Below are 22,573 nucleotides of genomic sequence, written 5' to 3'. Positions count from 1 at the left end.
ATTTGACGTAACAGTTTCTTAATAAGTTGTTAAAGAAGCCAAATGAATCGTCAATTTCTAACAACATAAACATGTAATTTGGGGACAGCCAAACATTCACAAAATACATTTACATTACTTATTTTTTTTAATATGGAGCCCAAGACCAAATAAGGAAAAAATACCCTCAAATACATAAATTTGGCTCAGTTTTGTTTCGACATTTAGGTCAGATGAAGACCAAACTGCAGCGAGGCAATTTTGATTTTAATTTGATAAAACAAAACTTACCAGTGTGAGTTAAAGCGCAGCAGCAACAAATCCACAGAAAACTCAGAACCATGGGTGATTATTACATCGGCAAGTTCTGGAGATGCTTGAAGTAAGAGGCAGGGCCTGACAAGGGAACGAACAGAGAGGCTGGGAACGTTAATTACTGGAATGCAAAACAGGTAGATGATTACTAATGGACCGCAGCTGTGGGGGAAATGGGAAGCTACAGAACCAAGAAGACTGGGTTCTGACAGACAGTCAATAGCTGTGTTTCTATTGCAAATGTGCACAAAACTTTGCTAATATTCCGCTAATCTAAAAAAAATGTTATAATAAATAGGAGACGCGATTAAAAACAGCCGTGAATAGGTTTGTTCGCTGATAAGTCATTAAAAGCATGCAGCGCCAAGACCCTCCAACTACTTCCTGTTGTCTTCTTCTTCGTGGTTTGCGCTAAGGCAACATCCGGTTGTTGATCATGTGACTTGTATGACGTGAAAAAAGTGTTTCCGTTGTAGTTTTGCTAAATAGATACGGCTAGAAACATCATTTCGTCCTAGAGCAAAAACTTTTTTTTAATCAAAAAAGCAAGAGTATTTCGAAAATGGCGTGTTTCCATAAAGCGAATTTATTCTTGGAACGTCAAATTGCGCAGGTATATGGTCCATTGAAATGCAGGATTAATAAATAAGAAAGTACAGTTTCTAGTAAATGTAAAAGTCCAAATGAAAAGAAGGCTGTATTTTTTTAATCTGTTTTATAGTAAGTTGACCACACGTAGATGTTCCAAAGCGCTTTAATGAAGAGGCTTTTAGGGTTTTGTATATTTGCAGGTGTGGTGGCATGACAGAAGCCTTAAAGCACACACTGAGAAGAGTGGCTGCTTAAAGTATCCTTTTAATTGTGAAATATTTTGATGATTTTTTATTATTATTATTTATAACACGGCATCCTCACTCATTTCACTCACTCATGGTGTCTGTATTGTTCCTGTGATGTGCCCTGCCTCTCGCCTGTTGAATGCTAGGGTTGGCTCCACCGATATATCAGTATATGAATGATCCTCAACAGCTGTCAGTGTCATACTATAGTGTCTTGACTGATTAAACAGGCTGATGGTTGCTCAAAACAGAGCAAACACTGAGACAAGTAAATGCATAATTGATGGTGGATGTTCCATGGAAATAATTGCAGATTGTGAAGGTGATTAATTGCTGTTTGTACTCATTATGTTTGATGTACACTGATTGCAGTCCACTCCAGTTACATTCTGGAGATTGTTGCTTAATCAGTGACTCAAAGATACTGCTTCATGGAGAAATGTTGCAAAAACCTCTATTATGTTCACAGCAGTAAATAATCACTGGTATAATCACAATCCAATAATTGTTGGTGATTGCATATGTTTTTCTACAATGTATAATGTAATGCACATGGGAAGATTCAGAGACCTGTTAAAAATGATCTTACACAGCTGAAGCCTTAGTGAGGTTTTATCACAGTATATCTAGAAAAAATATCATATCACTGCTAGTTTTAGCAGCAGTATTAACAAACTGACTATTTTAACCCTCTATAAAGTTTTATTCTCTTTAAAGTAACAAGAGTTATAGTTTAACTCAAATTAGGTCTCCCTTAAACTTGCTTCAGATAGACAGTTTTTAAATAATTGAATGTCTAAGGCTCTATAGATCCAGAATGTGTCTGTATGCCCTAGAATAAGTAAGAAATAAACGGAGAGAAAAAAATTCAGAGCAGCAGACATTGTCTTCTGGGAGATCCTGAGTCAGACTGGCATGACGCATTGCTCTCCCCTCCATGCCCGCTTTCTTTTAAAGCAGGAGTTTTTTGTGTCTTGGCTTCCAGACAGTAGGGTCTGTATCAGCAAGCTGCAGAGCCAGGATTGTTTATTTACACTTCAAATAGTCTGAATACCTCAAATCCCAAAGGCTTGGAGATCCTCCATGTCAAGAAAAACCCCATGGCATCGCAGTTGCATTTGGCCTCTTCCACATTCCTATGAATGGATGTCTTCCTGTCAGGAGCAGACATGTAATCTGAGAATGGGCCGTAAGACACTCAATCAAACTGCATGCTTGAGCACTCTGCCGTAACCTGTCGATTGGGTTTATCCATGTAGCATCAACCACCACTATCCATCAAGTGTAGTGCACCGGATTTGCATCTAATGTAATGATCTTGCTGGAACTGACTGCACGAGTCATGGTTGAACGGCTCTGTGGGTTGGAGTGTGTGTGTATATGTGTGTGTGGTTTATTTCTCAGGTGGGTCAGAGTCAGTGGTAAAGGTTACTAAGGTCAGATCTGATCTAAACACAACTGAAAAGTTATTTATTGTGAACCCTGACAGCTCTTATTTATTTTCAAACAAGAAAAAAGTGAGGATGTGATTCTTCAGTATTATAAATATTGATATATACTGAACAGACTGCTGCTAAAGATTGTTCCATCAACAGTTATAGGCTGGCTAAAGTCAAATTTGGATGACTTTAGCATGGAATACATTTGCTAGGATTATATAATGAATTCTAATGAGCAATTGGTGTGAAAACAAATCTCTCTAGTTTCATTTGAATCTTGATTTTAGTAGTTCAATCACCAAAAATACAATTAATATGCATTAATACACATGAAGGAATACACACAGTTGAATATTTTAGATATGTTCTATGATAAAAAATATGAATATTTTGGAGTTCAGTTCCACAAAAGAATTCAGTACAGAATGTGAATCTGCAAATAATGGAGTGCGAATAGCTGTAAATAGTTTAAAATCGTATCAGGGTAAAAAGAAAAGATAAAAGTAGCATCTGAATGCATATTTAAACTCAAGATGCAGATGGAGTGCCTTATCTTCTACCAGTAACATCTTTTACTGATCATAATCTACTGCAAGAATCCATTTTTAAAGTATAAAGAGTTACTGCTTTGAGCTTTGAGGATCTGTATTGGGAAAGGCTAATGGGGTCTCCACACATTTTTCACGTTAAGACACCATACTTTTCCAGACTGAAGTTTCAAGTGATCTCAACAAAAGTTTAAGTACAAAATCTCATCATCCTTCTACTGGACCAAATGAAGCCTCCATATCAAATTTAAGACCCTTTCCAGTCTCCATAGGAGCCTTTATGTAAATTATTCGATTCCTTTGCAGCATCTAAATACGTCAAGCAAATCGAGTGAGTGTTAACTAAACCTGTAAGTTAATTTGTAATCCCTTTTAGATACTCTTTGTGTTTTCTTGTCTATTTAAAATTCAAATGATCCGTCTTATCTTCCCCAACTTGTTCCCACCTTGGTCTGCGCGCTACCTGATGTGTGTATTTTGAGTAAACATGCATTTGTTTATGCGTGGATATTACACCCTTATGTGGTATATGTGCGCATCTGTGTGTGAAGGTTAATTAATTCCCAGGACAGCAGCACACACACATAAACAGGCCTTTCATGATAATAGGTTTGTAAATGGGGGATTCAAGCTGCCAGATCTTGTACCGCGCATGCAAAGACCTCAGCTGGTTGCCAAGGGCGATGTTTCTATGACGGCTGCGTGGAGTATGACTTTCCTCTCCTTGTTTACCGTGAGGGAGGAGACCATTAAGAATAATCAACTCTGTTTGAAGGGAAATTCTGAATCAAAACACTAAATAAAAAAAAATATATATTAAATTTATCAAAATCAGTTTTATCGTGGTATTGTTTCTGTTCTTTTTAAAATATTTCTCTAGCTTAGTTTTTATTCTTTTACATCTTCATGCGAATGCCTCATGGGAAATACTATTTCATTCACTTTTTGTTATGTTTTGAGCTTATGGCTCTTTGCAAAGGTTAAGACTGGTTTGGCCTTGACACGCCAAGACATCTGAAGAAACACAAAGTGAAGATGGATTTTCATTCCCTTTGTGGGATGTCTGCTTGTTTCAAAGTAAAAAAAAAAAGAGGCTAAACTGAGAGCTGTCCTGGGATTTCACACTGAGATACCAAATATGTCACCAGACTTCATGGTCACCGAACTACAGCTTTTACTGACTCACTGTTTCCAAATAAGTGCTACAATGCAAAATATGTCAGCTAGTAACAGAAGATGCATAATATATTTATATGTATGATAGAAAGATATCCAATTTTGAACATAGCAACAGCTCTTAGATGAGACTTTAGCGCCATCTGCTGGTCAAAGAGAGAAAGAGTAACAGTGATTTGACTGAACTAGGAGAGTTTCTCATCAAAAAATTCTTTAAAGATGCAAAACAATAGGTGACTAAATCATTTTGAATTCTCATTTTATAGTACCTTAAAAAATATATCATTAAATAAAAACAAATGCTGTCTTGTTTTATCTTGCTCTGCCAGAGCAAGGAGTTGAAAATGGCAAACGTGCAGGAACATGGACCAAAAAAAAAAAAAACTAATTTGCATTTTGCATGTAACCCAATAGGTTCAACTTTGGTCTTGACTTTGTTACATGACTTTCTCAAATGTCAAATAAGACTTTTTATTTATTCTTCAAACTCATGGCTGTTGGTTGCACTGGATTTTATTTAGGAGTATTAACATTACAGGGGGCTAACCTACTTCTATTAGCAAAATATCTGACATTATACTTGAAGACTTATACGTTTCAAATAAAAGGTCAGAAAACTCCCTTTGTCGGGATCAGTACTTTGTTTTATATCACTTTGAATTCAATAAAAAGGCTAAGATTTGTATCCCACCATGACATTATGTCTTCTTTTTCACTCTTGTTGCTTTATTGTTCAAATAGCAGATGTAGCGTTCCCTCCTCTGAAGGAGCCTCTGGGTTCATACTGTGCAGGAATTTTAACAAGCGGGCCTCCTGTTGATGAGACGAAGCTGACAGCGTTCAATCGAGTGAAAAGAGGCAAAAGCAAGTTAATCAAGTGGCTTCTGTCTGTTTTTTGTTTATCAGCTGAGCTGTTCTGAGGCCTCCACATGAAATCTGCATCCTATTTTTAGAGTTTGTCAGGGGAAAAAAAGTGTCTCCTGCTATTTGTGCAGTTGCTTCCACGCCTTTTTTTCTCAGAGTCCAAAAGCCCACACACACACACACACACGCACGCACACACACGCACGCGCACACACACACACACACACACGTTAACGCATATTTACCCAGACAAACATTACTATACAGGAAAGTGTCAAGCACTTGAACTGCTTTAAATCGTTCCTGGAGCTCGGAAGAGTGCTGGCTTTGTTTTCTGCACCCTGGGCGGGTGAACCAAGAACCAATGAGGGGAGAACGAGGGGGGTAGGCGGGGGGAGAGTGGGAAAAGTTCTGGCCTACGCGGTGTTCTCCCACTACAGTTTCACTCGGTGACCTACAGACACACACACAAAAATGGAGAGGACACAGATAAAGAAGGAGCAAGATAAGGGGAAGATGGAGGAGGAGGCGGTGCGCCTTCGGAGGGAGATTGGGCTGCTGCCTGCTGTGTCCTTCATCATCGGGACGGTGGTTGGCAGTGGGATCTTTATCGCTCCGAAGGGAGTGTTGATGAACAGTGGCAGCGTGGGGCTGTCTCTGCTGGTGTGGGCGCTCTGTGGCATCCTGTCCCTGTTTGGTAAGACCAGGCTAGTTTTCCCTGCTTCTTCTACATCTGTAATAATATACCTATAAGGAAAATATTGCATGAGAGTTAAGATGTATTGCATTATTTTTTTTGTATCCGATATTGCAGGCCGAATAATATCTAATGTCATGTTGTCCTGCTTGTCCTTTGCACTAGTAATCTAGTCATATGAAATTTTGAAGGAGCTGAATTAATCTGCAGTTTATGTTTTCAGTGGGACAAAAGTCATTTATAGCAGGGAAACAAGTAGCAAAGCAAAATATTTTCAAAAATATCTACAATATTCAAGTCGAGTTTATTTGTATAGAACATTTCAGCAACAAGGCAGTTTAAATGCTTTACATCACAAAAAAAAAAAACAGTTATGAAACTATAACAATCAATATAGCATTTTTTTTCAACCACTAACAGTGGGTTTTAAGCACTGATTTAAAGGAACTCAGTGTTTCAGCTGTTGTACAGTTTTCTGGAGGTTTGTTCCAGACATAAGATAGAAGCTGAATGCAGCTTCTCCATGTTTGGTTCTGGGACCCAGAGCAGAGCAGAACCAGAAGGCTTGAGTTAAAGATCAGCAGATTTACAAACTAACAAAACAAATACTTTTTGGTTAATTTATTGACTTGGGTTCTTTGTCACTGACGTCTAAACTAGATCAACAAAAAGAAGTATTTTGAAATCTGTTCTTTCTGGAAAAAACATGAAAAGATTAAATGAACTGCAAGTAAATAAAAGTCTTCCTTTTCCTGTTTCCTCTCAGGGGCCTTGTGTTATGCTGAACTAGGAACCACTTTCACAAAATCCGGGGGTCACTACACTTATCTCCTAGAGACTCTGGGGCCCCTGCCGGCCTTCTTAAGACTCTGGGTTGAGTTCCTCTTTATAAGGTATAAGGTTTTTGTTGTTGAAGAAAAATCAGAATAACAGACACTTTTAAAGTACAAATACTCCTTTTTTTTTTCCAGACCAGCTGTGGCGTCCTACGTCTCTCTGGCTTTTGGACGTTACGTTGTTGAACCTTTATTTGCACCTTGTCCTGCTCCTTCAGCGCTAATCAAACTCGTCAGTATCCTCGGAGTGAGTGAGTGGTATTCCACGCCTTCTTGTCCACTTTATATTTGGATCAGTGTTTCCCATCCAGCAGAGACGTAATGTGTGATCTGTGTCTCTGTAGCATTTGTTGTTGCAGTTAACTGCTGGAGCGTCAGCATGGCCTCGCGGACTCAGGTCACCTTGACCTTCATTAAGATGTTTGCGCTGGTACTCATAATTATTCCTGGGGTCATAGCTCTAGCGAAAGGTACGATGACGGAAGCAATAATACTGAGTAAGATGGCGTTCCTGGGAACATTTGAACTTTTCAACGGCTCTTTCCAGGAAAGACAGAAAATTTCCAGAATGGATTTGAGTTGGAGTCCATAACTCTGGACAGGCTGCCACTGGCTTTCTATAACGGTTTATATGCATATGGTGGATGGTAAGTCAGCACAGTTTATATTTTGACAAGTTATTATATACAAATGTTAACGTTTGATTGGGATTTTACGGGTTGGACTGACAGAAAGTAGCACATAGCTGTGATGTGTTTCTTTCAGGATTGCTCTGCATTTTCTCCATCTGTTTTCCTATTAACCCTGTATTTACTCTCCCTGATGAAACCCCCCCACAAACTTTCCCACAGCATGATACTGCCAACACTATGTTTCAAGCTGCAGTGAGTGTGTTGAGGGTTTTGCTCTAGTTTGATCGAAGCAATGTCTTCCACATGTTTGCTGTATGGCCTGTGAGAAAACATGGGTGGGTTTCTCCCAGCAATTGTTTTCTTCTTGTCACTTTAAAGGCCAGATTTATGTGGTACACTCATAATGGTAGTAGTTTTTCTTTAGGGGTATCAGAGTAAAGTTCAGTTTCTCCTTCTTCTCCTAGGTTTTATCTGAACTTTGTCACAGAAGAAGTAATAAATCCAAATAGGTATTTTGCACATTTGCCTCAGATTGAGATCATTCTTTTGAGAGACTTGAAAAGTGAACGTTCACATGTCCTGTGTGAACCATATGCTTCCAGAAACATCCCTTTGGCAATAATCTGCTCCATGGTGACGGTGACGGTGTTTTACGTGCTTGTAAACGTGGCCTACTACACCGTGATGACGCCCGCTGAGCTGCTGCTGTCTGACGCAGTGGCTGTGGTCAGCAAAGAGCAAAATGTTCCACTGACGAAGAATGTAGAGGGAACGTGTTGGCACAGCTGTGTTCTGACGTGACGTGTGTTTGCCTGCAGACGTTTGCGAACCGTGCTCTGCAGGGCCTGGCCTCAGTGATTCCCATTCTGGTCGCTCTCTCTTGCCTTGGAGCTCTCAATGGCGGCTTCTTCGGGTCGCCCAGGTATTATGAGAGCAGAAGCTGGCTGTTCTTAATGTTTTCTGTGCAGTTCTGGACCTATGAGATTTGCGGTTGCAGGATGCTGTTTGTGGGCGCCAGAGAAGGCCACTGGCCACCGATCTTTTCCATGATTCATGTCCGACAACGCACACCGTTACCTGCTGTGCTCCTCCTGGTCAGTACTGTCCAAAGACTTCGAATCAAACAAAACTGTTCCACCGTAACAGATGATGAACAACAACAGCCCATAATCATTCTTCTATTTCTTGTACTCTGCAAAAGTCTTGTTATATTTTGGTGTGGAGCTTTTAGAATGAATCTCATTTTAATTTATTAATCGTCATCAGCCAATATGCAAACAATGTGACATTTATTTTCTCGTGACATTCGATTGATTTTTTCTCATTGTTACCAGTGACACGGTTTTTTACTTACTTCCTGTTGTTTTGCAGCACTTTGCTCCAATTAACATGCTTTACAATGTAAGCTCACCTTGAGTTCCTCCAGTTGTAAAAGTCCTTCTCTTCCAAATACTAAAGTGTCTCTGATTTGGAATTTTTATTAGTTCATTCTGGATCTGCTGAAACAAAAAGGGTATTTTTTTCAAATAAATACAACTTTTTTTAGTTTGCATTAGTATGCATTCTTCATTGCACCGTCTGCACACCCTGGACAGAGTACTTAGAACTAAATCCCCATTGGATTTTGTGGGCTTGTCTTGGTCTGGCAGCTTTATCCTCCTATCAACACACAGCCACAGTCAGCTTTACAATCTCCCTGTAGAAGATCTCTGATCTACCTTCTCTAAAAACAATGTTAGTGTCTCAGCTCCTAAGAACATGTGAAAGGTCTGGAAAGAAGAAGCGACTCCCAGGGAGCTGTAGAAAGCTGGGTTGCTGACAGTATTTGTGTGTTGGCCGCTGTAGCAGCATGCGATTAAAGCTGCATTGTGTCTCTCCAGTATCCATTGGTGGTGGTGATGTTAATCACTGGGGAAATCTACCAGCTCATCAACTTTGCCTCCTTTTCACGCTGGTTCTTCATCGCCCTGGCAACCTTGGGCATGCTCGTCCATCGATACCGCTTCCCCCACCACCCAAGACCCTTCAAGGTTAGTGTGTTTTCCTGAGTCTTTCAGCATTTTTTTTCCTTTCACAATACAGAAATCTGATCATCTATCCTGCCTGCTCACCCACCTTAAGGTCCCTTTGGTCATTGCGGTCATCTTCACAGTGGTTTGCTTCTTCATTGTGGGTCTCTCGCTTTATTCGGACCCCTGGAACACGGGGCGGAGCTGTGCCCTCACTCTAACAGGAGTTCCAGTTTACTTCGTGACTGTCCATCGCTTTCGGGTGCCACATAGATTAACGCACACTTTCAGTAAGTCGTGCCATTTGTAGGTCACAGTGACTCAACTTTGAATTTATGTGACTTGAAATAAGAATGTTCAGCATGTCAGAGTTTAATAGGAAAGATCTGACTGGTGCATACGTCTCGTTTTCCCAGATTATTGCAGCAAGCAGCTGCAGATCCTACTGGAAGTGGCTCAACAAGAAGTCCAGACATACTGAAGACAGTTAAGACATTTAAGTTTCCACTGACAATCTTTGTGAATTACACCTTTCTTAGAGAGTCCAAACTAACTAACTAAAATACTTCTTTTTGTACAAGAAAACATTAAAAAGAATATTTGTAACAGATGTATATGCATTTGTCTGCTGATTTACCAAGAACATTGAAAAAAGCATCAACAACCCCTACGACGTCTTAAAAAAATGTTCATGCTGAAATCAAAAATTTGCAAATTTTTACAAGCAAGGTAAGCCAAACAAAAACCTTTGCTGACCTTAGAATTAGTAATAAAACACATGGAGTAGCTTTTTAAAAAACATCTTGCCCAAGATGGCAAGATTTTTTTTTTTTTTTTACAGTTCTACAACATGTAATAAAGCTTATGTTACACAAAGAGTTGAATTTAAAACAAAGGTCACCCATCCACACCTTGTAAATGTCGTGTTGTAAAGACCACCCGGTTACAGTGATGAAATTAAATGGAAAAATCCTTCAACTTGATGAGGATCTAAGGAATTTATTGTAGTCTTACTTCAGAAAACAACCTCTCTTCATAAACAGATGGATTCATAGTGCTGAGATTAAAAAGCTGAGACAACTCAAGGACCTGTTCTTAAAAACACACATTATTCAGTGGTACAGAAATAGGTCACGCCTCAACCTCAAAGATGATACTGCAAATAGTCTTTCTTACTGAAGACACATACTAAATATTCTGTATTTTCTGCCTTAAGAGATAAGTTCACAAAAATTCCTATGTTCAGATAAAATGCCCTTCAGTTGACAACGGCACATCCAATAATTACAGTGAAGATTTCTGACAACAGTTCTACAATCAGACAATCCTATTGCTGTTAGTGCTACTTGTAATACTTTTGTTTTTTTTTATTGCTGGTAAGACTTTGGAACCCAACAACAGAGTTTACCAAGTGATCAAATAATCTATTGTACAACTGCAAGTCATATATTATAATGTGCAAATCAACATATGTATACACTTAAATATTTCTCTTCTCATGCAGCTCCTGTAAGTGACAGCGATGCAGAGCGGCTAAAAGGCAATACAAAAGAGCAGGGCCACACGCAAGAGAAGAATCTGACACACAGAACAGTAAAAAGCAAGTGCAAACATGAGAAAGTTACAAAAAAATAAAAAATAACAGGCAAATACAAAGTGGAAGATGAATGAGTGCAGTCTCTTTGCCAATTAAAGCACCACGTGAGACCTTGGTGAAGCCTTCTGAATACCCTGCTTTGTTATTTGTACTGGAGTGAAATTAATAAATTATATTCAGACAGAAATCAAACTAACCACAAACTGAGATTGATCACACACCTCCAGCAATAACCATCAAAAACACACAACAGGTGGATCATGAGCAGATGAGAAATACGTCTGTTTTGCTGAGTCGGTGCGTGTGTGCTTTAGTGTTCAACAACGGATTTCTAGCGTTTTGGCCTTCGGGCTACATGAACTGACCGAGGAACTCGGACAGGCTGATGTTGGCGATGCCCAGGTCTTCGTCGTCCAGCGCGGAGAAGCTGATGTCCACCAGAATCTTGCTCAGGCTGTCATTCATGGTGTCCAGGATGAGGCCCTCCGTGATGGAGCGGTTGGACGGCGAAGCGGCGGGCGCGTCCGCCAGCTGCGTCTCGGTGGGGGAATCCGTAGGCGGGGCTCTGCAGGGGGCCGGGGTGAGCAGCTCCCGGGGGGAGCTGAACAGCGGCAGCTCCTTGAAGGGAGTGCTGTTGAAGCTGAAGGTGGTGTACTCCTGTCGGGGCGTGACAACGGGACCGCCCGGCGTGCGGATAGGACTGAAGTCCAGGACGCTTTGGCCGTCTTTGCCGACGGGCGTCACCTTCCAGGGTTCAAGTGTGACGTTGGGCGGTGGCTTGCTCGGCGTGGAGGAGCTCAAGTGGCTGTGACTCTTTATGGGCGTCTTGAAGTAGAGTTCCCGCTCGGGGCTGCCCTGGAAGTGCTGCTGCTGCTCGGTGCTGTTTGCTTCTCTCACGTCCTGGGAGGTGGACACGTCCGAGGCGACGCCAGAGTCAAAGAAGCTGTTGTCGGGGCAGAGGAGGATGGGCTCGTCCTGCAGAGAGTTCACCAGGCTCTGCTTACGGCGGGAGCTGCTGGACTGCCTCTTCGGAGGAGGTTTACGTGTCTCACGTTTTGTCGGAACATTTACAGGTTCCACCTTCAGGTCGACCTGAGGAGCCAGAGCCACGGCTGGACTGTCGCCCTCCGTCACCTGGGAGACGACAAGAACAGTAAAAAATCCCTAACTTTCCACGTGGAAATAAGATATATCATATTTTTTATGTAGAAGACGTTTCAACTACAGTTCACTGCGAGTGTAAGGGAAAAAAGGAAGGAATTAAGGAAAATCCAGATGAAAATATTCAAATAAAAGGTAATTTTTTAAAGATATATTCTATCATTTGTATTTTTTAAGGAAAAAAGCAAAGAAAAAAAAAACGATTACTGAAAATCGGAGGTCAAATTTTGCATTAAAAACCTGAAATGTTATTTTTAAGTCATATGGTCCAGCATCTATGTACAGCATGACTCGAGGTAGCTCCACCTGACCGAATGTGTACCTTGGGGGCAATGCGGACTCTCTTGGTCCCGCGTGAAGCATTTTGTTTGTGCTTGGAGCCAGATGGGCAATAAGAACCAGACAAGGACGGCAGATAAGCAGAGGAGGCAATGGGCAGCTGGATAGGAACCAAGTAAGAGTCTTTGCGGGGCAGCAGCGGTTTCATCCTCCTCTCTGGAAACAAGCAAACAGAAAAACACTCTAAGAAACATACAGTTACACTACGAAACAAACATTTCTGTAAAGTTGTGCTGAACTCACCAGTAGAAGCTGGTGCTTTTCTTACGGCAGATATATTCTTCTTTTCATGCTGGGAAAGCAACACAGAGATTCACTTTAGACAATACAGCTTTAGTTTGACAGAGAAACTCAACATTTTGATCGGTGCGTGCAGCGCCTCACAAAAGCTTTAAGGTCTCTTGAACTTTTTCAGTTTGTCACATCACAACTACAGATGACTATGAAATGTATTAGAATTTTTTTGTGTGATAGATGGACAAAATAGTGCAGTGGCTTTACAAACAAAAATCTGAAAAGTGTGGCATGCATTTCTTTACTGAGCGGCCAGCGTGCACAATTCAGTCTGTGAAGGGAGCTGGATTTTAAAAGGGCTTCTTACAAATGCATGCCACACTTTTCAGAGATTTATTGGTAATAAATGTTGAAAACCAACTGCCCTTCACCATGTTTATTAAACAGTACTTCATTTTGGTCTAGTAGGACAATAAAGTATAGAGGTATGTCATTGTAACAAGACAAAACATGAAGTGTTCACATGATTTCAGTTTTTCTTCTACCTATAAAACAAGATCTCAGTTGTTCAGCTGCAGCTATACTTTAAATCTAAAAACACAAGTTGTTAATCAGGTCTCAGAAGATATTAAACATTTGACTTTCCATGCTGTTTAGCCCTCTGCTGCCTATCTGTGGGATGAAAATAGTTCTTCAACAAGAGGTGAATCAGTCTTACTTGGTGGGGACACGGAAGCAACGACACAGGAGAAGAAACGGTCCCCGGATCGCAACAAGGCTACAGAAAGAACAGAAACTCAACGAATCAGACAGCCGTTGCATTAGGAAAACAGAGAGGACTATGAGGAAAGAAGAAAAAAGGCAATGGAAGAAGAGCAAAAACAGCTTTATGTATTTAATAAAAGCAACATGTGGGTGAAAGTAGCGATGCTCACCCTGTAAACCTGATCAAGGGTCAGGCATCGATTGATATCTGGTCGAATTGTCCAGAAAGAGGTTTTACCATCTGGCGACCGCTCGCGGATGAACATGTCGTGCAGAGAAAGATTGTGGCGGATTGAATTCTGCAAAGGAACAAAACTAGTGAACTCCCTCATGGTGTTGCTTTGAGATCCATTTTAATTTCCTCCGTTAGTTTTCTGAACCACCTTCCATCCTGGTTTGGCCACTTCTCGGTAATAAGGGAAATGGTCCTCGATCCATGTGTAAATTTCTTTCAGCGTCATGCCTCTGTTCTTCCTGCTGTTGATGGCGAACTGGATCATGGCCGTGTAGGAGTACGGCGGTCTCTGTAACGTGGGCTGATGGGAACCTTCTGGGTTGGAATTTGTACTGTGGGTCTGAAAGAATGCAAAGAGAGTGATAGACAGTCCCAATAACTGCTGAAGGATAACAGTACCAGACTTAAACATGTAAATTTGAGTCCATTTTTTGCCATGTTGTTAAGACTTTAATAAAAACTTTGATTGTTGTTGCCAAGTTTTAAAATGAACATGTTATGCTAAAAAACCAGAATGTAAAAAGGATGAAATTCAGAATGCAATCCCTCCCACCCTCAAAAAAATGTTGCTTATCTTTTTGGTAAAAGGACCAGATCACTAGTTTAAGATGCTCGTCTGTGCAGGATTTTCCTTTTGCAAATCTATATTTCCATTTACTGAAGATACTTAGCAGCTAATTTGTGAGCTTGAACCTCTCAGCCACTAAAAATACACTCATATACTTCCAGACTGTTTTCTGTGATAACAATATTGCGTTCACTGTTGTCAGATTGATGTTTGCAATTTGGTATGTTGTGCAGCTCTAATGAAATGCAACTAAAATCAAAATCTAAAATGAATTTCAAATCAAACACCATAATCTGGATCTTGATCCTGAAGTCATAGTTATAAGTCATAGTCAAAATATTTTAATTACACAGATGTGTTGCTTTTGCAAGTTTCTAAAAATGTGAGACTTTTTGAAGTCTTTTAAAGATCAATATGAATAAAAATAAACTTATAAACTTAGTTGAAAACCTTAGCAAGTCAAAGATAATCACATTTGTGTTTTTTGGCATTTGATTTGTGTGCTTTTACATCTGGGTTTCCTAACAATTGCTCTGTTTGCACTTCAACAGTGAAAAAGTAAATAACAGAAACAAGGCTGACCTGTAAAATCTGTGGTGCCTGAAGCTTCTTCTCCTTGTCAGTTGTCTGATTTGCAAGCTGTGGCTCCAAAGCACTGGTATTCATTTTTCCCAGCCACTGGATATTGGTGAGGCTGTCATCTAGAGGACTGCAACTTGCACCTATGTTCATTGATGCGTAAAAGAGAGAGAACAGTTTAATCACAGCTTAAAATGGAATATTAATGGGGGGTAAAAAAAAAAACCTATCGATGAGGGTGAAGCTACAGCTCTTAATTCATACATACTTGACTGATTTCCAGTGAGAGGTTTAGCATCTGGCATATTGTGGATAGTATCTGACTTCACTGGTTGTGCAGCAGTACTTCCTGCAGGAGATGACTCCTCTTTGACAGCAGCCTGGCAGAAAGATCCATTGCCCCTGCTGCCACTCTCGCTGAGAAGGATGAACTTGTTTGGGCCTTGGACGCCACTCTCTTTGCCCTTTGCAGTGAGCACACCGATGATGCTTTGCAGATCTGCCTCTTTAGGGATGACAACCACCTGAGTGTCAGACATGGAGGGGTGATTCATGATGGGGATGCCTGGGAGGCACTGGCTGGCTGCTGGTTTAATCGGCTCCCCAGACCCTGCTGCACCGTGCTGAGTTTGCTTGTCAGCCTGAGTTGGTTCATTTTGCAGAAATGGAAGTTTTCTTCTTTTCAGAATCAGGGGTCTCCTTGGGCTCCGTCTCATGGTCAGATCGCTAAAATTACCCTTCACAGGACTGCTGTGCAAAAACAGCACACACATTAAATTAAATTAGACATGTAGGTAAAATAAAAACGCACGCGTCTAAAACACGATCGGTATGTTTTCTAAGAAAAAACTTTTCATTTTTTAATATTACTCCTACCTAAAATCACCGCTAGATCAACGTTCAATACTACCGGAAGAAAACTGACAACATCGAAGCTAGTCAGTGGGGTTAGTTCAGGCTGGATAAAAACCGTTCCACATTAATAAAACAAAAAATAAAGTAAAAGCACTTCGTAAATACACTAGGAGTCACAATAATTAAACAAGATATGTGTTTTTCGTGTGAAATTCAAACCCCTTTTGTCGCTATGTCGACTCAGTCGCTCAATAACTGCTCAGTTGCAATCGCTGTTTCCTTAGCGACCTGCGCCTTCTAGAACAGCCGTTTCTTAATTTCACATTTTTTTTTACCGTTTAATTGGAATACATTTAAAATTAATGTTCATTAGTTAATAGTTTATGCACATACAATTAAATATTCAGAGGATGTGTCTCTCTTTTTAAAGCACCGATTATCATAACTCCTAGTGTAGCAGAGCGTTAAATAGGCTATTTTCATAAAATGAATCCAAACCTTCATATTACTGCAATGTCTCAGGCGATCCCACTTGGCTGAACCACGAGTCGAAGTTGAAACATTGCGTTCATAGTTGTTGTTTTTTGATTAATCCACTGTAACTGTTACAAAACCATACCATGAAGTGTTATTTACATATCTTCAGCTCGTTTTAGAGACGTTTTTGAATTTTGGCGCTGTGGGCGCTGCCTCCTTCCGTCACTTTGATCACGTGGTAAATATTAACCAATAAGGAGCCAGGGGATACCATCGCTAGGTGGCAGTGGTGTAACTGCAGGTTGGCATTCTAATCGAACCAGAAGAAGAAAAAGAAGAAAACCGGGAAATACAACAATGCCTAACAAGACAAGAAGAAAAAAAGAGCAGGACAGACAAATTGTATAACTGAGTTTTATTCGCATATGTTAATTATAAAGACGATGTCTTACGCAAAGAACAACGTGAGAGAAAGAAGACTATAGAAGTAGGTGCTTTAAATGAAAACATTTGAATGTATACTTCTTAATTGATACTCTTAAACGTTACATTTTGGCATTTTCCGTATGGACTTTTACTCATGCGTACTTTCTGTGACATATCTTCCTCCAGGTGTTCAGGAATGATTTACATTAATGCCCCGCAAAGCCACAAAGGCCGATAAGCCTGCCCTGCAATTTATCGAACGGCCTGTAGGAGGAAGCAAACTTCAACATGCGCCTGAAGTCCGAGCTGCAGTCAACCCCAAGGATTTTTTTCCAGAGTCACTAACACATAACAGCTCAGATCTTAATTCGTGGGTAAGTTCTGTTGTTTATTCTTTTATAAGATGCACTTTTGGTGATGGAAAAAAAGCATCCAGAGTTCATAACAAAGTCCATTGCTTTGTTATGAACTCTCACTAATATCACTTTTTTTTTCTCTGCATAGTTTGTAGTTAAACAATTCATTTTGTTTAACTACAAATAATCTTATAGGGTCACAGAGGATTTGATTTGTTAAATCAATATAAAAAGCAGATTGATCCTAGAGTTTGCAAAATGAAGCAAAATATATTTATAGCTGCCAGGTATGGGAAAAGTCTGGGATATTTTAGATCTAGACAAGTTTTTATAAGTTTTCATATTTAAATCTTCACCACTGCTGAAATATCCACCATAAATTCATAGTGAACTTGGTTATCTGGTAATTTGAGTTTGGACACAGAATTTTGATGTGGAACCCATGGCCATGTTAGTAATAGCTGTAAAAGATTACTGCAATTTTTGTTGTATCATCCATTTAACTTAGTGTTTCAAAATTTCAGGTAAACCCACAGTTTGACTGTTCATCTGCAGCTGCACCTCCAAAGAGACGAGGGAGGAGAAATGGGCAGAAAACCTCAAGTTTACTTGACCAGTGTAGTCAGTTGCCCAGAAAAAACAACACATGCAAATACCCCTCATTGTCATTTCGCATTCGGTTAAAAGACCAGTCTCAGAAACAGTCAAGGACCACAACCACAACAAAAGGTGCAGTATCAAAAGTCAAAAATCAACGTCGTGCATCTGTTTGCCACAGCAAAAGAACTGCAAATTCAGCTTACTCAGACACTCCAAAAAGGCAGTTGGTCACAGCTAGAAAAAGGAATGCTGTAGCACTTCCTGATGGCGCTGCCTCCCACAGTGGAAGTTTGGATAGGCTTGGAATTCAGTCTGAAGAAGTGACAAGTAGATGTAGAATTCCAGCAGAGGGAGCTTCAGCACCTACCTCCACCAAGCTGATAACCACAGAAGTCAGCAGTGTTTGCCCACCACCTGATGTGGACACTCCAGAAAGGATGTGGGACGAGGTAAACTGTTCCTCTTCTTCCCCCAGATTTTTACTGTTTGCTCAGCCGTGTACATCACAATGCTGCAGCCCACCTGAAGCCTTGGTGGCCGACACACCAGAGAGGGACTATGGGGTGAAGGTGACATGGAGGAGGAGAAAGGGGCTGATGTTGATGTTAAAAGAAAGGGGGCTCCTTTCTGACTCAGATGCACTAATTCATTGCTAATTTTTTTTGTCATTTCTTTTTATATATTTTGATTTATTGTATAGATTACTGTTGTGTATTGCTGTAATAAATCAAGATAAAGCATACTCTTATTTTACCAACTGAAAAATACAAATTACACAGCACTGATTAATTCTATTATCTACATATAACTATGTTTACTTTCAAATTTTACTGTCAAATACACCAATATTTTGCCCGCTCCAAATATAACTCATAATACATCATTTAAAAAAGAACATTTTTCTTCGGTGACTGTCATAAATCTTATTCAACTGTTGCAGAACAGAATATAAAACAAAGGGGTACAAGTGAAAGACACAGCTTTATTTTCCATTTTTTTCAGAGTATCATCATTAAAAGAATTATGATTTAAATTATATAAAATATATATTTTATTTAAGGCATTGTTGATTTAAAATGCATTATAACTGCTTTTAAATGTGCAACCTTGTACTTGTAAAGCTACTCTATTAAAATCGGTATGAAATGTACTATTTTGATACAAATAAAATTCTACTCATTGTTTTCAAAAGTACGGATAAAATTACTTGTTTTTGAATGATTCCAAATTATTAATATTACTGTTATTTGGTTATTCTAATGAATGCTACTTGTTCCTCCAACAACCCAACTCACGCTAAAATGATCATTTCCTTAGGAGACATCCCTTTTGAGTTCGTGACTCACCTTTGACTTGTCTGGCGAATATTTCATAAAATCAAAATAAGAAACCAGGCGTGACGTTGCGCTCCTCTTCAGAATGTCATCCAATTAAATCCCACCTAACGAAAGAGCGGACCAATAGGAAGGCAGGTTCTTGATATGGTCGGTAACTAAGGACAGGGTAACAGTGCTCTCGACAACAGCGTCCAAGAAAAAGTGCAGTCCCTCCGGATGGTCTTCCCTTGGCAACAGTGCTTGAACATGAGTTACTACAGTATAAGGTGAGCGGAATTCATAATGTTGCTTTCGGTTTGTGTTCGGAGGCCTTCTGTGTTTCCAAATGTAAGATATAAATCCGAGTGTTGGCAACATATTTGCATTGGCACAAAAAACTTAATAGTCGCCTTCAACTTTTCCAAAAACAGCACCGCGAACAGTGGAGACAGAAACAGCTAATGTTAGCTTGTAACGGTAACCAGCAATATCTGACATCCTGCCACTGGCTTCTTAAGACAGTCGCGTTTTTTTTTATGTGTGAATATATCTTATTTTAATCAATAGTTGTAGTCAATAGAGGGATATTTTTTGCCGAGTGAGTGAACCCGTAGCAGTATTTACCCGTAAAATCGCTGCTGTAGCATTATTGACAAGAAAGAAGAGAAGGAAAAAAGGAAAACTCGTTATTGTACAAAATGAAGGAAGAACTTTAAAAAGAGCAAACACTGTGGTACATATCCTACAGTACATTGTGTTTTGATTGTTGAATTACTTGACAAAAGTAAAGAGCAACCCTGTTGCCTGTAGTTTGTTTAAACCAATTAGTGGATCTATTTTTTTGTTTTTGGGAATACATTTAGATTTTGCAGCTTCATATTTCAGTCACTTTCTGATTACCTACTGCGTGTAAATGCATTTTACAAGAGATGACGTGAAAACATCCTCAAAGTTCTGTAGCTTTGATTTCAGGAGGAAAAAAATCTTGTCATGTCTGAACACGCCTGTGAGTACAGAAGGGTTTTTATTTGTTGTGAATAACAGTAAGCAGTTAAATTAACAAATTATCATATAGGTCAATTAGAGTATATTTAAAAACAAAAATGTGAAATTATAATAATATTGCTTTTTACAATTTTTTTTTTGCATTGTGCAAACTGGGGCTTGAATAAACAACAGTGTTTTTGATAAGCTGCTAAAAAGTTATTTTAATAATGAGAATGACACATTTTCCTCCCAAAATATCAAGCAACAAAAAACTGTTACATTTGTAAAATAAACATGTGCACCAACCTGTACAGTTTATAGTAGGAATGCACTGATTTTAAAATTAAGACTGATATCCATGTTAGATGTTATTCTTGTTGTTATGACCGATAACCAAATTGTATATTATTTATGTATATTTTCCTGCCCTCTCTACAGTGAAAAATGTGGAGAGTTTTACTTTACAGTCTGACACCGGTATGTTAAAAATGGCTGAAAGTTGTCCAGCGTATTAATCCCATTACTTTGTGCTTCACTTATTTAAAGTCTTAGGTACACGTTTAAAATGTCACCTCCAACATGTCAAAGTAAGTAAAAGGAAATTTTATAAAGACTGGGTTTTGAAAATGCTAAATATTGTTTACATTTAAGCCACTTTTTTGTCCCTCCTCCCTTTCCTTTCCATTGTTTCGATGTCCACAAACTTGCAGAGTTTTTGGCATCTCTGTTACTGATGTCTATCAGATGTGGGCATAAAGGTCATTGAAAGTTCGTTCAGCTGGCGAAATATATTATTGGCTAGACAAGTTTGAATGCAAGGCATCTGAAACTTTAAAATCTAATAAATAATGCATCCAATGACTCCTTTGCAGTTGTGATGATAATGCACACATTGATACTGTGATGATTTTGATTGAAATCATTGTGCAGTTCTAATATGAACCTGATCAGACTGAAGGGAAGTTTTTGGATGAGTTAGAAAGTTTGTGACGAGAGCTCTGTTTTGTTTTGAGAGCTGTAGCCGTGGAGCACAAGTCTCACATCTTTTATTTTCCAGATAGAAATCAAAGTAACTTCAAATCGTTTCCTGTTGCAGTGCCAGTCCAGTTTAGGATTTAAGCAAGTTTGTGATTTAATCTCTTTAAGAATACTTTTGCTATATGCCTGACATACAGATGCTACCATCTTGGATATTTTTTTTTCTTCTGTTTTTTCAGTGTTGCCTTTTGTCATCATGACGGAAATAAACACATCTCTCCTCAGCATACCAGCTGGATCGCTCACCGCTCTGTGGACTCACCCAGACTAGTCAGCTTGTGTGACAATTCACAAATGGCCGCTTCAGTATTTCCAGAAGAAGTGGATGGATGTTGCTTTTCTATTCCAACTCTTGCAAACCTGTCACAGAGTCTCGAGACGAACGCGCCATGGACGGTTCTCTGACATTCAGTGTGAAATATTTGACACTGAATCTGAGGTTCTTGCGTTAAAAGCTGCTGAATGCTGAGAAACTTGGCAGATTTTCTGCTGTTACAGATCCCACGCTGTGCATGCTGGGATGAGCTGTTTAAAGAGCAACAGTTTTCATAACAGCATGCCTATGCAGTGTTGCAGGAACTGCTTACATTAGCCAAGAGATGAAAGTGGAAGGTCAGTGTAGTTTGTTGGGGTTGTTGGTTAGACTGCTGTTCAAGGAAAAAAAAAAAAAAAAAGTGAAGTAAGAAAGCCTCTGCGTTGAATCCTGAGCAGTTTATTCCATTTATCCTCGAAATTGAAACTGCACCACTGTGTAAATCATTTTGAAATATCTGAACTCGGACAGTGGTGTTCCTCGGCAGCTGGAACTATGACTTGTGGTCGAGTGGTTTATTTATGCAAACCCCACACACATTTAACCTGACGAAGCTCTTCTCTCAATTGCCTGGAAAGCTGTGCAAAATTTGTGGTATTTTCTTACGCATACTGCTGGAGAACTATGTAAATTTCGCTAAACATTTTTGGTTCCCTGCCGTGGTGAGTCACTTTTCCAGGAAGGAGTTTGCAAAGAGCGCTGTCGGTAATCAGCAGCTTACATTTCTTGCGTTTCGCTGAAACACAGCAAAGGATCGCTGCTGGAGAGTCGGTGGTGGAAGGTGATGCTTCGGGGTTCCCGTGGGAACAGGTATTATTATCAACTCTTGCGGCTTATTTCCATCGTTTGTTTGGAGCTCAATAATTACTCCCTCTGGTGAAAGAGTCCCACGCTTATCATCACTGGCCTTACATACAGTTTTAGACAAACACACACAATGTACTCCCATTTTCTTACTTTGGTAAAATAGGTGTCAAAGTAGGGAGACACTGGTTTCCTAGCAACTAGGTTATGGTTATCCATCATGTTTTTTAGAAAAGGGGAATCTTATCGGTTGCATTCCCTTTAAAAACCATGCATGCACTTTTCCAGCGTCACATTGACAGAGCTGAAAACCTTCTGCAGGCAGTTGAGCTGTGAAAATGTTGAAAGGGGAAACATTTTTTGGAGATATTTATAGTTTTAAAGTGCCACAACTTTCCAATAGTGCTGCAGTTAATCGATTCATTCTGACGATTGACTGGATAAAAAATTGTCAGTTTCTGCGGATCTTTCATTAAACCACCAAAGCTTATTTTATGCAGGATTAAAAATGCAAATTTCAATTCCTTATTTAAATAAGAAAGTAAACGTTTCGCTTCCTAAAATGCAATAACTTAGCATTCCTTTAGTA

General features: G+C 39.6%; 4 protein-coding genes across 8 annotated transcripts in view; 2 read left to right on the top strand and 2 right to left on the bottom strand.

Moving 5' to 3' along the window:
- The window catches only part of ppfia2 (PTPRF interacting protein alpha 2), a 121,928-nt gene extending 121,250 nt beyond the window's left edge, over positions 1-678 (bottom strand). The window contains exon 1 of one of the 2 annotated variants that reach the window (XM_015028875.1): positions 271-678. The gene's annotated coding sequence lies outside the window, so the exon portion shown is untranslated. The remainder of the gene's footprint in view (positions 1-270) is intronic. The other variant, XM_015028883.1, reaches the window with a different exon arrangement.
- A 4,856-nt stretch (positions 679-5,534) lies between these two features.
- On the top strand, positions 5,535-10,153 carry LOC106945259 (cystine/glutamate transporter). Of its 2 annotated transcripts, XM_015028833.1 has the most exons (12): positions 5,537-5,857; positions 6,624-6,750; positions 6,829-6,944; positions 7,038-7,163; positions 7,241-7,340; positions 7,790-7,834; positions 7,928-8,051; positions 8,144-8,247; positions 8,323-8,419; positions 9,206-9,355; positions 9,447-9,624; positions 9,751-10,153. In XM_015028833.1, the coding sequence occupies exons 1-12, from the start codon at positions 5,635-5,637 to the stop codon at positions 9,813-9,815; spliced, it is 1,455 nt and encodes a 484-aa protein (XP_014884319.1). In that variant the 5' UTR covers positions 5,537-5,634; the 3' UTR covers positions 9,816-10,153. The 2 variants fall into 2 exon arrangements, with proteins under 2 accessions (XP_014884312.1, XP_014884319.1); XM_015028826.1 differs by having other exon boundaries at positions 5,535-5,857; positions 7,790-8,051; positions 8,144-8,419.
- A 163-nt stretch (positions 10,154-10,316) lies between these two features.
- Positions 10,317-16,346, bottom strand: foxm1 (forkhead box M1). Of its 3 annotated transcripts, none has more exons than XM_015028798.1 (9): positions 16,166-16,346; positions 15,081-15,562; positions 14,816-14,955; positions 13,814-14,005; positions 13,601-13,729; positions 13,384-13,443; positions 12,675-12,723; positions 12,415-12,587; positions 10,317-12,065 (listed from the first exon to the last, which is right to left on the bottom strand). In XM_015028798.1, exons 2-9 carry the CDS (start codon positions 15,526-15,528, stop codon positions 11,283-11,285), a joined length of 1,974 nt encoding a protein of 657 aa, XP_014884284.1. In that variant the 5' UTR covers positions 15,529-15,562; positions 16,166-16,346; the 3' UTR covers positions 10,317-11,282. The 3 variants fall into 3 exon arrangements, with proteins under 3 accessions (XP_014884284.1, XP_014884302.1, XP_014884293.1); XM_015028816.1 differs by lacking the exon at positions 16,166-16,346 and adding an exon at positions 15,887-15,979; XM_015028807.1 differs by lacking the exon at positions 16,166-16,346 and adding an exon at positions 15,689-15,880.
- Positions 16,347-16,467: 121 nt separating this feature from the next.
- rhno1 (RAD9-HUS1-RAD1 interacting nuclear orphan 1) lies at positions 16,468-18,717 on the top strand. Its single transcript, XM_015028857.1, has 3 exons — positions 16,468-16,660; positions 16,757-16,944; positions 17,451-18,717. Exons 2-3 carry the CDS (start codon positions 16,780-16,782, stop codon positions 18,180-18,182), a joined length of 897 nt encoding a protein of 298 aa, XP_014884343.1. The 5' UTR covers positions 16,468-16,660; positions 16,757-16,779; the 3' UTR covers positions 18,183-18,717.
- The last annotated feature ends 3,856 nt before the right edge of the window (positions 18,718-22,573 follow it).

Source organism: Poecilia latipinna, unplaced genomic scaffold (genome assembly GCF_001443285.1).
Source record: "Poecilia latipinna isolate Pla-1442-1.1 unplaced genomic scaffold, P_latipinna-1.0 Scaffold9, whole genome shotgun sequence".
Taxonomy (NCBI): Eukaryota; Metazoa; Chordata; class Actinopteri; order Cyprinodontiformes; family Poeciliidae; genus Poecilia; species Poecilia latipinna.
This window is presented reverse-complemented; position numbering and strand designations above follow the sequence as displayed.